Here is a 14,957-nt window from a genome sequence, read left to right as displayed (position 1 = left end):
CCCCGCGAGCCCCCTTAAGCTTACAAGTTGATATTGGTGCTTTGTTTTTGTAAAGATCAATGAAAGTACATTCTTTATATTGAAGACTTGATCACTTAAGATAATCAGTAAGATAAATTCTTCTTCACAAAGTATACTAGTGACAAATACGCTGCGCTCTCGTCCCATATGGAATTCACTGATCCCATATATATCCTATTAGGTCACTAGCACACTATGTTACTAATAATATTCATACATTTTTTCAATATTATTCCATTTACAGGTTTAATTATCTTTTTTTACATACCAAATGAAAATACTAAAATGTCTGAAATTTGTCATAGATCTCAATATTCAAGAAAGTTGAACATAATGAAGGCTCCTTAAGCATATTTCAAGATTTTAAGATCAAATCTGACATAAAGAACTTATTCCGTCAACAGAAGTGCTTTTTGCATAATGGAGGAAATAGGGTAAACTTTGTCATTTGCTCGTACGTACATTATAATTGGATTCCTATGAATTAAATAAGTAGGTGCTAATATATTTCATCGATTTTTAACCAAAAAATAACCACACGATCGTATAATAAAGCATGGGAAATTCGTACTAACTGTGAATGACGAGAGGGGCTACTAAAATAAGTTAGCGTATATATAATACATATTATATTTGTATAATCAATAATTTCTAAATGTGACACGCGCAGAAGTCGTTGGTTTTTGTTCGTCATAAATTTGGGTTGTTCTTTTGTTAACATGCATTTAAAATATGAACTCTGCTGGAGAATTGTCTCACGAGAAAATATATCATATCTCCCTTTTTTTTTGTTAAAAATTGAACGAAATGGAAAAAAAAAGAAATGACGGAAAATACATGAAATAATTTACTTTTGTTTATGCGTCATATCCAATAAATTGTCTTTAATCCATAAATACTCTTGTAACGAAAGTGAATGGGTCAACATGTAATCAGGAAGTAGTGAAGTACATTTCACTCGAATATCATAGGATATCAAAGTAGGTTTTTTTACGACATGTTTGTTTAGGGTGGTTAAGCAGTGTACATGTATCAATTTTATAATCCAGGATATATCGTGACGTATTTACGGTAGTAGTACGTAGTACAGGCTTAAATGGTTTTTGTCATAAGAAAAACATAAATGTATATCATACTTATCCAACAAAGATTATAAAATGCATCATAATTTGACTTAAAAAGAAGAAAAAAGGAACTATATGCTCTCGGTTTTTGAGTATGCCATATAACAGTAGCGGATCCAGTTATTTTCATAAGGAGGCCCTCTATGCATAAGATAGGGCCCACTCCATTCATGCCCTGTTTTTCCCTAAATAAGCAACCAAATTTTCCCCACAAAAAGGGATTCCGGACCCACTGCCTCCCTCAATCCACCTCTGAATAATCATTTAAATACATTCTTATTTCCAAAGAAACAATCATCTGATCGTTTTTATTCCTAGTGAAAAGAAGGAGATATTGAACTTATATAATAGTTAAACTGGTCATTGCTGTGATATATAGACTGCCCACAGGACATTGGTATTGACTAAGGCAGCGTTATAGAGCTATAGACGTTGCCATTATCACTGTCGCGGCCAATATCACTGTCCTATGGGCAGTCCATGTATGACGATAACCAGTTTTTCAATAATTATCATGGTTATTTCATTGAGGAACCATGTTTTTAAAAATTCTTAAAAATTCAATTGTTCAAAGCAATTTCGAATTATTGTAGTATTTCTATAGGAAAGAGTGTTAACTGTATATAAGTCACTGTCTTTCAATTAAGTGTATTTCTTCAGTATATGAATACAAAATAAAGTTTTCTGTTTTTTACAATTAACAAAGCAAATGGTAAACAAGTCATATTTAAAAGTTAAAAAGACATCACTCTAAACAGAGAAACCACGTCCCACTGCATGGTCATTAACATGTAACTGTCCGTAAACAACCAGTTTTCTGGTCCGTTTTTTCTGTTAAATTAAATGCCCGATGGAATTTTATATTTCATGTGCATCTGAACAAAAATAAATTCCCTTTAGAAATCCGTGAAAAGGTACTCATCTTAAGGTGTAACAATAAAAGGGATACTATTTGCTAAATAATCTGATTTCAAAGGGTGACAATTGACATTTTAATGAGCTCCAATTGATTTTGTCTTCTTCTTAAAAAAGACGTTGCTTAGCAAAAGCACATCTCATAGTTTACTGTATAGAGCATTAACAGTGTTTATCATGCTATTTTATTGACACTATATAATAACTTATGTTTCAAAGAACAACAAAAATTACAGTCATTTTATTCAAACAAATGTCAGTTTCCCTGTGCTCGTTATCAAACATCTTCATTTCTATATAAATACACGATATAAAACCAAATGGTAAAAGTATATTAAACAAAACTATTTTATAAAAATATAGTCCATATAATTAAGAAAAGGTTGATAGTTTCTTTCGCCGTTTACATGATGATTATAATGTTTGACAGGCCCAGAGAGTATTCCGAAAGGAATTATTCGGTGTATACCTAAAGGTATATCATAACCAGTATGATTTTCTACTAATAAAAATACAAATACTGGAACAAAAAATGTTCTTGTTAATGGATGGCTATTGAAACACTTCAGAGCAAAGTTAGCAGATAATACGAGAGCTAATCTTTCGGTCACCGTCAATTGGTCAGTGACGTGCGGATGAAGAACGTCGTGATCATGGTGGTACCGATGAAACGTTTTGTACAACCAAAAGTTTCTATGTAGTGAAAAATGTATGAAAAAGAAAATTAAATCAAACAACAAAACACTTCCGATCAAATGAACAATCAATTGCAGTACTGTTGGTGGCATTTCCGGTAAAGCACGTGAAGTCTGAATCCAATCGACTCTTTTCTCGACCCAAACGTCAGGTTGCACTCCGTGATACTTTTTAACAATGAATGTGTCCATAGTAGCTAAGGGTGCCATATACAGAATAGCTTTCCACACAAGATATAATACTGATTGATGTTGATAAGTAACTGATTGATGGATTTTGTATTTTTCAAACGGTTTTATGTAGTGAAGTACAAATGGATAAATTGCAATAATAAACGCATAGCAAAAAGTTGTAAACCATGTCTCAAAATATACCGAATTGTAAATTGCAGATGTAAGTAAAATATTCCAAAGTAGGTTAATCATTGTTTGAACTTGGTTACTGTAGATATACGTTAAAACTAAAACACCAACAATCAATATTCTCGTCAACACTACTAAATCATGTGTTCTGTCATACAAGGCTTGTTTATGCTGACTATTCTTACTTTTCCGTTGATGAGGAACTGCAAGTATTTCATTTGATGATATTGACATGGTTTTATCTGAAAAAATTAAAAAAAAATAATTTATGGCATTTTTTAGAGTAAAGTAAATTGTTCTTACGGGTATTTGCAAAAGAGATCAGTCTAGTAAAGAAATTTGTTATTCGCTAAATGACTCAGGAAATGTTACTTACTCTCGACTGGTAATTTTTCCCGAATGTCACTCCTAAACAAAATATATACATGTTCAATATTGACTTTAGATATAGGAAAATGTGATGTGAGTGCCAATGAGACAACTCTCCACCCAAATAACAATTTATAAAAGTAAATCATTATAGGTCAATGTACGGCTTTCAACACGTAGCCTTGGCTCACACCGAACAATAAGCTATAAAGGGCCCCAAAATGTCCTATTGACTTTATCTGTTTGTGCTTCTTCGACTTTCGTTTTATTATCCCCCGATTGATAAGTACCACCCTTTGTAAAGCATCCTTTTAGTATTGATTGCTTCCGCTTTAAATCTAAAGAAACCCGATAGGAATGAATACTTTATTCTCTTAAAACAATTGTTACAGAGAACATATACATATTAACAATATACAAACTTATATAGCATGTGTGAATTACATATACATATATAAAGTGATACTAAGAAGTTCTAACCTGGAGGAACGACCTTCTTTTGGACGCTCTTAATAAATTTACATAGTTTTTCTAATACAATTATATTGTTGGAAGCAAATAGCTGTTCAAACTTATAAATGTTAACATTTTCGTGACAAAAAGGGGGAAGCAGATTTATTCTTTCATTGATAAAGTAGCTACATGTCATAATATAGTGGTATTCATCACCGATATCCACAGAGTCACATAGAGAGCACACTCTTTCGCTTCTTGGCAAATTGCGCCATCTCCCGGTCTCGACTGGTAATCGGTGACTACCACATCTAAATTTACAAAGGATGTACATGTATAATAGGGTGATAACTCTGAGATATATATTTCAAAATAAAAATGAGTTTTAAATAATCTATAGCACAATGCCTTAGGAGACTTGAACATTTCTGATTACCAAAATTGTATAAATTGATCTTTAAGTTTTTGTTCAATACATTTTGAGATCCATAATGACGAAAAAACAGTTTGGTTTTGCCAAACATTTGACATACCACAATCATCTAAAATATTCTTTATAAACTTTAACCACTTAGATTCATAACCATAATATGTGTAGTAAACATGTAACAATTTATACAATAAGGATGAAAATTTTGTTTCATTTCCTCTAACAAGTCTACACCAGAAATTTATCATACGTATCTTAATTTGTAACGATATAGGAAATATTCCTATCTCACCATATACAATAAAGTTGGGTGTAGATTGCTTCAAGTGCAATATAATTTTACAAAATCGCAACTGTATACTTTCAAGAACATCTAAATTTTCAAAACCCCAAATTTCTGATCTATATAATATTACAGGTTCTACTAATGTTTTAAACAAATCAATTTGACATTCAATAGATAAGTTATTTCTTCTACATTTCTTCAATAATCCAAACATAGCTTTAGTTGCCTGTTCCTTTAGATACTTTCTTGTAGACAAGAATGATCCACTTTTACAAAAGAATATACCAAGATATTTATAATCTTTAACTATTTCAAGCTCATTATTATTCAAATAAGGAGTGTATTGCATTAACTTTCAAAATCCCTTTAAACGATTTAAATATCGTGTTGGTGAATTTAAATAACTTATATAAATCACAAACAAATTAATAGTGTATTATGTAATACGATTATGTTTATCTATCAATTGACTGACATAAAAAACAATATTTTCCTATATTATATTCAATTCATATCATTTATCTATTCATATCTGTGTATTTGACGTATACATTTCAACCCGGTTTTTCTTTGAACTGCAAGCCCTTCAAGATGAAATCGTTATTATTTAAAGTACAGTTCAAAGTTATTGTCGTTCAGTATACGAGCTTAATAGAAGCATGCCTTATATAGGTGTTGTTTTCATCAACTTATATAATGGTTAACTCTACTTACATAAACGTACATTGAAGATTAACAGTTACACTGAGTTAGAAAACACGTTTTAAAAAGCCTAAACATTGAAACAGGGTACCGTAGCAAGCACCTGCTTTAAAATATATTCAGCTATCAAAATCAATATGCATCCAACTGGTCAATAATACAATATGAGTCTAACTAACCTGTGTGTACGGTGATAAAATCCTAAGTGTAATTTACAATCAATAGGTATGTCATTCACCTGTCTCCGGTAAAGTGTGTCTGATTTAGTAACTTAATTGACTAATGAAAATGTGTTGCTAGACGCAAAAGCGCGATAATTCCATTTAGAATATTTGACAAGTATACTATTTTTATTTGTCGGAGTTCGTGATCGATCTATCTAAAAATAAATCGTATAATATTGAATCACAAAGCGTAAATTTACGGTTCATTATTCAACCTAGTTCCTTATTTGAATGTGCACAGTCACCATTATTAACATAGTACAGGGTTAAATGAATAACGTGAAGTGAGATATATCCTTTACACGGCCTAATAACTTCAAATCCGGAAGGAGATAGATACCCCATCAATATGAAAGGATGATGGTATCATTTAATGAATGGCTGTTATTTATTTTGAATTTATTGAACCATAAAATTAATTTTTGACTCTTCACTTTGAATAATCCGCGAAGCGGATTATGTTAAATGTGAAGAGTCAAAAACTAATTTTATGGTTCAATAAATTCAAAATAAATTATTGCCATTCATTATAAATAAATTTCTATCAAAAATAAGGCTCAAAGATATATATTAATACAAATAACAACGTACACAGATGTTTCCGTATGAATACACAACGTTAGAGTGGGCGTGTCGCCATAAAAATTGATAACATTGAAAATAAAGCTAATTCTTTTAACCAATCAGAAGACAGTAAATACACCAAATTTATTTATATATTGTTGTTCTTAAATCCAAAAATATCAAAAGAGCAAGTCAAGTCTAACGGACAAAAAACTGAATACGTGTCATATAATACATAAAATACGGATTTGGGCGTGGGGATGGGGTGGTCATGAAAATGATAAATAAAGGCAACAGTAGTATACCGCTGTTCGAAATTTATGAATCGACAAAGAAAAAACAAATCCGAGTTACAAACTAACTACGACACAACAGAAACACAATATTAAAATGTGACACACACAGAAACTATAATATAACAATGGCCATTTACCTGACTTGGTACAGGGCATTTTTAGATAAAAATGGTGGGTTGAACCAGGTTTTGTGGCATGCCAAACCTCCCGCTTCAATAGCAATGTTTATTATAACATTAAAATGACAACATAACATGACAGGACTACAATACAAATAAATAGGAGAAAATATAGGACAGAGAAACAAACGATTAATAGCCAACAAAATGTACTTTGTTAAAAATTTAATACGCCAGACGTGCGCCACGTCCACACAAGACTAACCAGTGACGCCCAGATGAAAAAAGTTTGAAAGCCAAAACAAGTATAAAGCTGAAAAGCACTGAGGACCAAAAGATTCAAAAAGTCGTGACCAATACGGCCAGGGTATATTCAGATATAATCAGAATCATAACGATATTTCGACGGAGTTTTTTTTTTTTTTTATATATTTGGATTACATGATTTATAAATTTTCGGTGATGCCTTTGAGCCACAACATACATATACATTATACTTCAGTACATATAAGATTTAAATGACTGATATAAATATTCGGATAGCCAGTTATAATGTTTTGTTTAATTCGAATGTATTATTATCCACTTATGATTGTACTCGGCTTATTTCCTGTTATACGTCCGTTTTATTACGTCCGGTCGGTTTGATGATACATAAATAAGAAACATACAACACTATCGTGTAGTCATCTGTTCTCGATAGTAATCAGTTCTCGCGTGGTTAAAATAAAAGTAGTTCACGAAATCGCTAATGTTTTCTATTTGTCGGTATTACAAGGACACAATAAAAACTCGCTTCAAGCAAGCATTAATTTCAACATTTCAAGTTTTCAGACATTTTACAACAGTAATAATAATATTTTCCGATTTTAGCCCTTTTCCTTATTCCCAAAACAAGCCCAACTTAGTGCGGTGACAGAAGTGTAAAAAGTCGTCTAGATCGCGAGTTTAATCTCCCCAAATAACACACGGCTAAAAATGGTCTTAACTTAAAGGCAAATATGTCTTCTTTAGTTTTTGCCCTGTCGTCAGAATTTCGTACGGTCACTTTTTTCTAAAAAGTCGTTTTAATGACTGTAGTATATTGGAGAGTTTCAACCCCCCTTTTTCAAAATGAAAAAATGTGTATGTTTGCTTATATTTAATTGAAATAGTTTTTCCTCAAGCTATTTTTATATGTCAAAATATTCCATTCAGTATTTTATTTTCTTCTAATCTATAAAATTTGCGAAGTTTAGACTATTTAAAATTGAGGTAATTTTAATTGCAAATTCAGACTCAAACTTTAGTTTCCTCTTCATAGTAGTAATAAAAATTATCCCATAACATTTTAAGCATATAATATTTAATAAAACTAATTAGTGATAAAAATTTCGGAACCAAAATATGAAAAAAACCTTAAGAAATCAATGGAAAAAGAATGGAGTAAAAATCTTCAATTTCAACACGGAACTCAATCACTTGTCTTCCGTCACATTTTGTGTATTAGTAAATAATTTGCTCTCAAATGATATATGAAATTACTACCTTTTCGCTATTATATACACATATTTTCAATTAAAGTGCACTGATATATATGCCACATACTTTGTTTGCATATGTTTATATTCTATGTTTTTTCGTTATAAAACATCAAATATACTTTATCAGAAAAGTCTTACTGTAAAATTCAAATAATCGACGGATAGTTTCAGTTAATATTCCGTGATATGTCAAGTTGCTCCATTTAGTTCAACGAAAAGACAAAAGTCGTTACATTTTATGCAGTGCATAATATGCCAAAAAAAAACCTTGATTGTAATTTTGAGTCAATTTACCAGTTTAGGGAAATCGATTTTTGTATCTTCATTGCATAAAAGATTGGATGAGGTGAACACCAAGCTGTTTCATGCAATAGCTGTTAATTTGAAGAACTCCGTGCAGGCAGTTTATCATCGTTCATGCTACAAAACTTACACAGTAAACATATGTGTTCCCCCTTTTAGAGCGAGGAAGCTTCTAGTCTAATATTTAATGACGACATACAATTATCTGATTGTTGTCCCTCAGTTTCGGGTATTTGTACACGTTCTAGAATGCAGTCGTTCAACTGGAGCTCTTGTATATTTTGTTGCCACAAAACATTTTAGAAAGATAAAAAAAATACTCAAGTTTGAATCAGATGAGCGTATTAGAAATGTTTTCTCCGGGTCAGATAAAGTTAAAGCTGAAATAGTTTCCCGTCCATCTTTTAAACTTCAATCACTCTGTCATTTTGGTTGCATTACAAATTATTTGCTAAAAACGTTAAAAAAAAAATCCAAACCCGTGGAAGCAGATATCTCAAAACACGATACTGCTTTTAGTAATTTTATTTTGGCTATTGACACCGATTTAATGGTCATTCCTCATGACACCGTTACTCGATAAATATAGATCATTTCTTCCGGCTGATTCTAATTTAAAATATTCTACATGTAAAATGCAGTCTTAACTAATTTATTTCTATAGAAATTCAGTTGTCAAACAACTTCAACAAGTTCAAGGCAAATATAACATAATATTTAGTAGCAAAATAACTATTTAAGATGCCATATAAGCTTCTAGTCAATTGAAAACTGACCTCAAAATCTCAATGTCTACTGAAATAGACACAAATAACGGACAGATATTTCATTCCGCTGCAAGTTTACTTAGAAAAGACATCGAAACTCTAAAGAAGACTACCCAACTTCGGATGAATTGTCTCTTCATAATTCAGCCAATGCCTTCGTATTTATTGCAATTCATTCTATTGTTACTCAATGAAAATGCATACAGCCAAGACTATTCTCAGGAAATGGCACCAGAGAAATTGTGGAAATGCTAAGCATTGGTGAGGCAATCGTTTTTGTTTTACTCCTTTTCATTTAGGATTGGCTTTACAAATGTACCATGAGTTTGGTTCAAAACACCTTGTTGAAACATTGAATGCCAATGGATTTTATGCTACTTAAGGTAAAGTGCGACGCTATCTAATGCGTTGCCAATTGAAATTGAGCGAATTCAAGATAGTGTGTACGTCTCGTATAATGTTTCCCCAGCATCTTTGCAGACAAGCATATGGATGTCATCACACCTTCCTAAACCCCATTTTTAGGAACAAATGTCTTCGGACTTCCTACAATACCTTGTCTGTACTCAAAATAACGTGTTTGCTTTGAGCAGAACCTTTCACGTGCAGACCTGTGGCCATGAGTGAAATGTGTAGAAATATTAAAGCATGTCTTGTGACGGTTGATGAAAATGAAGATGATGGAGATAACGGTTGATTTGGTATAAAGCTTGTTGCACTGGTACACACGGTTCCAGTCCCAAGGTTAGGGGAGTGTTGGCGCATCCTTAAAAAAGTTAAACCCCGCCACTATCTGTATGTGTCTGTTTCAAGTCACGAAACGGTAATGCAGTGTTTGTCGTTTGTATCTATATACTATATTTGTTTCTTTCTTATTTATGTTGTACATTAATCAGGTCGTTAGATTTTTTGTTTGTTTTACATTATTCATTTCGGGAATTGAAGACTATGCAGTATGAATTTTACTCATTGTTGAAGCCCGTACGGGACTTATAATTGTTTTATGTCTCATTTGGAGAGTTGTCTCATTTGCAATCATATCACATCTTATTTTTATATGGAATACTTTCGAAGTTTGGGATACGTTGCAGGGGAAAAAAGGGGGGATATAGTTACAAAACCTATAATGTAATAGATATTAACCAGAGTTAAATACACAACAAAAGATAATACTATGGTAGCAGTAATAATTGTGAAAAAAACCCAAAAGCAACGAGTAGTCTATAAAAAAAACCTGAAGTATCCGCAATTTGAGATCATATTTGACTGTAGTGTTCTATGGCTTTGGTTTGATGACTCACCCACTATGATAGTTTAAAAAATAATTTTAAAGTATTGTCCTGCATGACACTTGATTTTTACCTGAAATTGATATTTTTCATAAGGTTAACGTGCTTTAAACATTTTATAGGTTGAAAACTTGATTTTTGAAGTTTTGTTTATAAAACGTCTTTTTAGGATTTTTTTTGATAAAAAAATCTCAATGATTAAGGTTTATGTATAAAAACAAACATTACTAAAGCCAAAACAGTATCATTTGTATATAGGTAGAGTTTAGAAATATAAAATAAAGTCAACATTGAAACCCTCCTAAACTTTCACAGATTTTTACATATGACCTTTGACCTCAATTAAAAGTCCTGACGACAGGCATATTATTATAGTACACGATTTCCTCTTTCCAATGATATATTATGTAGGTGTGTGTTCGGTGGGGAGATTAAATTCAAAAAAATCTGCCTTCAGTTACCGCACTAACTTAATCCCCTCGGTTCATAAATATCACGTTTTCAAATGTAAACAAAACTTAGCTCGAAAAGAAGGTCAGGTCCACATACGTAATACACGTTTACATTTTTTTAATTGCTTGCTTCCAGGAAGCAATTCGCCGACATACTTTCCGTATGCAAAGTGACCTTTGCGTGACCCTCTCGTAAAAGTCCGGTGATCGCAATACCCATTGATCAGTGATTAAAATAAAAAAATATCTGAGTGTAACCTTTGTTGAACAAACTAATGCTTAATGTATTAGTTTTCTTAATTTTGAAGTACCTCTGTCTGAACTTTATTATAATAATAATCATATTGATAAAAAAAAAAAACCGCTTCAAATAAAAATGACCTTTTATTGTGCAATTTTTTTTTTTCATAAACCAGGGGTCTGTGTTTGCAAGCAGAAGTAAGTGTACACAGTGTAGCATATCTTGGACATTTGTCTGTACGGATTACTAAACCTTTCCTCCAGATTTTTTTTGAAGCTGCTTCGACTTTTTTTTTATAATCCAACCGAACAATACGGGTTATATCGTATCCCCGCCGCAGTGTATCCCAAACTCTCTCTGACCGACAAAATGTCTGACAAAAAATCATTCGGTCAGACAGAACTTTTAAGATTTCTTAACTCAAAAGTTCAAATTTCTCTTTCGGTCAGACAAACCCTAAAACAGTTTGGCACAGACTATCCCATACGAATAATATTGAATTGCGGTAAACGTTTTTTTACTTAACATAGTATTATTGGGGGTATATGAGTTTTGAAATATTCTGGCGTTTTTGACTGGACACATTCTAAAATTATCGGACACGTTTTGGGGATGTGTAACAATAAAAAAAAATTATTGTCCTAAGTCATCAGGAGTCGATTTCACAAAAAAGACTTACGACTAAGATTTGTCGTAAGTATACGGAATTGTTCATGACTTACGATGAATCCTATTACTCTTTAGGTTTTTTTTGTGAAATCGACTCCTGGTATTCAGTAGTTGTCGTTATTGATGTGGTTCATAAGTGTTTCTCGTTTCTCGTTTTTATGAAGATTTAATAGACCATTGGTTTTCCCGTTTGAATGGTTTCACACTAGTAATGTTTTGGGGATTCAGTAGTTGTCGGCGTCTATTTATGTGGTTTATAAGTGTTTCTCGTTTTTGTATAGATTAGACCGTTGGTTTTCCCTTTTGAATAGTTTAACTAGTAATTTTTGGAGCCCTTTAAAGCTTGCTGTTCGGTGTGAGCCAAGGCTCCGCGTTGAAGGCCGTACATTGACCATAATTGTTTACTTTTATATATTGTTACTTGGATGGAGAGTTGTCTCATTGGCACTCTGACTCATACCACATTTTCCTATATCTATAGACCATTGGTTTTCCCGTTGGAATGGTTTTACACTAGTCCATTTGGGGGCCCTTTATAGCTTAATGTGCGTGGTGAGCCAAGGCACGGTGTTGAAGACCGTACTTTGACTTATAATGGTTTACTTTTACAAATTGCGACTTATATGAACAGGCGACTTTTATCATTGGCACTTATACCACATCTTCTTATATATAAATGCATCGCTGAGCCCCCCCCCCCCCCCCCCATTACTCGTTTGTGATGGCTGCCTAGAGTGGTTTCACCAGGCCAAAATGCATCGGATTGAAACAACATACTGGTTGTGTGGAAACTGTCAATCAAATTAAAATTAAAACAATGTATAACATATTGTAAAAAAAGTTTTCATTGAAGTGCATCTAGTAACAATAATAACACAATGTAACCGTAGACATAAATATCGTTAAGTAAGCATGCAGTTCCTTAGTCAACTCTAGGCCTACATTCCGGCAATTAGCCTAAACTTCATTGTAACAATAATTTTTTTTATAGTTACATTTCAATGTAACCATAGCCACCAAAACAAAATAAGAAACTTAAATATTTCACAGACATCCTTCTTTACAATATAAAAATAGGAAGACTGTGGGATGATTGTTACCACAACAAATCCACAATGAGAGAAATCCATAGATCGCATTGCCCAGATCGTACGGTATGCAAACAAAAATGTAAGGGTAAAAACATTTCAAACGAGATCACTTATAGAAAAAAGATTTAAATAAACACAAATTTATTATGTATACAGCACCAAATGAACAGCAACCCCCTACACACAGCAGTGATCAGCAGTCAATGTGGCAAGATGAAATAATTTTGTTTAATATAGGCACCTGGGACAATGTTGGACTTAGATATATATCAAAATGTTTCCAAAATAAAATGAAGTATCGGTATAAAAAAATCGAGTCAAAATAGGAACCACATTTTTAAAAGGTGGTTCCAAATATTGAGTTAGGGTTTCCAAATAAATTTCCCTTTTCAAATCTATGCATTTATCGTTAAAAAGGGGGTCCAACCTTCGGACCCCTCCCCCTTGATACGCCGATGGGTGTACCCCACCTCCCTTTATCCAATCATATGTTCAGAGGGCGGATCAACTCATTTAAAGGAGGGTTCCAAACATTCGGGATAAAGGGGAAAAAGGGGGGTTCCAGCTAAATGTCCCAAATGCATTGAACGTCCAAAATCATTTGGTGTCCTAACCCCCGGAACCCCAGTAACACGTATTCTCCTACTTTGGCTAACGTTATATGTTTTAAATTAGCTATGCTACAATTTTCTCATTTTAAAATATTCAATGACATTGACAATGTACTATACCTTGATCTAAGTTCAATCCAGGAGCAGTTTGAACTGTTGAAATGTCAGTGCGAGTGCAAAAATAACGTTTGTAAACAATGAATGACGTCATGTCTACATCCAATCACATAAACGTTTTACAAAAGGCAATTGTATGTTCCACATTGACGCGCTTTTGTAATAACGATAATAACATTAACGGCTAAAATTTTGAGACAACAGCAGAGAAAATATTGCAGCCACTTGCAGAAAGTCTTCAAGTTACAGAAACAGACGATTGTAACGACAAGTCAGAGATGGATGCAGATCTTTTTCGAATCATCTACGGATTGCTATTGTTCATGTATGTTTTACAAATGTATGTCTTTCTCCATCACAAGTTTTATTTGATGAAGTTAAAACATTTGGTCAGATCATATATTTTGCCGGGATATTTTGTTCTCTTTTTTGAAAAAAATAGGCCTATTTCAATGCACTTTTTTGAGTTCTAAATCAATAATTAGTTTCTGAACACAAATACACACTTCGTGTAACTATTAAGAAAATACATTCAATAAAAAAGTTTAAAATGCAAGTCTCATAGAGTCATAGAGATTGCTGCTAATGTTGAAAGGATAAAACTTTTATCCCTCCATGAACATGGAATTTTGTATTAACTTTTACAGGCTCCCTATATAGACCTTCGGGCTGCATCACAGATATCAAGCATATTAACAATGTCAATGCATGATGTTTTTCTCAGTGTGTCACTGTGTTGAAATCTACATTTGGTTCATATGCATGGTAATTCTGTATTCTGTTGACATTTATACAACAAAAAAATATATATTTGTTTATAAAGCAGATGTTGGATTATAGCCGAGAGCTCTTCACAAGAGACCAAATAACCAGAAATTAACAACTATAGGTCACCATACGGCTATCAATAATGAGCAAAGCGGCCATGTCGCATAGTCAGCTATAAAGACCCTATAAAAGGCCCCGAAATGACAAATGTCAAACAATTCAAACAATAAAACTAACGTTCGTATTTATGTACAAAAAATGTACGAACAATGAATATGTAACACGCCAACAAACACCAACCACTGAATTACAGGCTCCTGACTTCGGACAGGCACATATATACAGAATGTGGCGGGTTAAAAAATGTTAGGGTATTCACCCTAAACCTGGGACAGAGTTACAACAGTACTACATAACAACAAACTATAAAATCCAGTTGAAAAATTCTTATTTAACTCATCAGATGAATACAAATAGAAATACATCTAACAAAAACATAATGGACGTTGTCGGATACTTGTATATCCCAACAAAAAAAGTCGCTAAATACAGATCTGAGAGTACT

At 32.7% G+C, this 14,957-nt stretch overlaps 1 protein-coding gene across 3 annotated transcripts; it reads right to left on the bottom strand.

Moving 5' to 3' along the window:
- Positions 1-2,288: 2,288 nt before the first annotated feature.
- On the bottom strand, positions 2,289-13,723 carry LOC139500787 (cholesterol 25-hydroxylase-like). Of its 3 annotated transcripts, none has more exons than XM_071289632.1 (2): positions 13,628-13,723; positions 2,289-3,360 (listed from the first exon to the last, which is right to left on the bottom strand). In XM_071289632.1, exons 1-2 carry the CDS (start codon positions 13,716-13,718, stop codon positions 2,405-2,407), a joined length of 1,047 nt encoding a protein of 348 aa, XP_071145733.1. In that variant the 5' UTR covers positions 13,719-13,723; the 3' UTR covers positions 2,289-2,404. The 3 variants fall into 3 exon arrangements, with proteins under 3 accessions (XP_071145733.1, XP_071145753.1, XP_071145744.1); XM_071289652.1 differs by lacking the exon at positions 13,628-13,723 and adding an exon at positions 5,538-5,946; XM_071289643.1 differs by lacking the exon at positions 13,628-13,723 and adding an exon at positions 4,130-4,271.
- Between the last annotated feature and the right edge of the window lie 1,234 nt (positions 13,724-14,957).

This window comes from Mytilus edulis, chromosome 1, assembly GCF_963676685.1.
Source record: "Mytilus edulis chromosome 1, xbMytEdul2.2, whole genome shotgun sequence".
NCBI classification, from domain to species: Eukaryota; Metazoa; Mollusca; class Bivalvia; order Mytilida; family Mytilidae; genus Mytilus; species Mytilus edulis.
The sequence above is the reverse complement of the archived record's forward strand: the minus strand, read 5'-3'. Positions and strand labels throughout refer to the sequence as shown.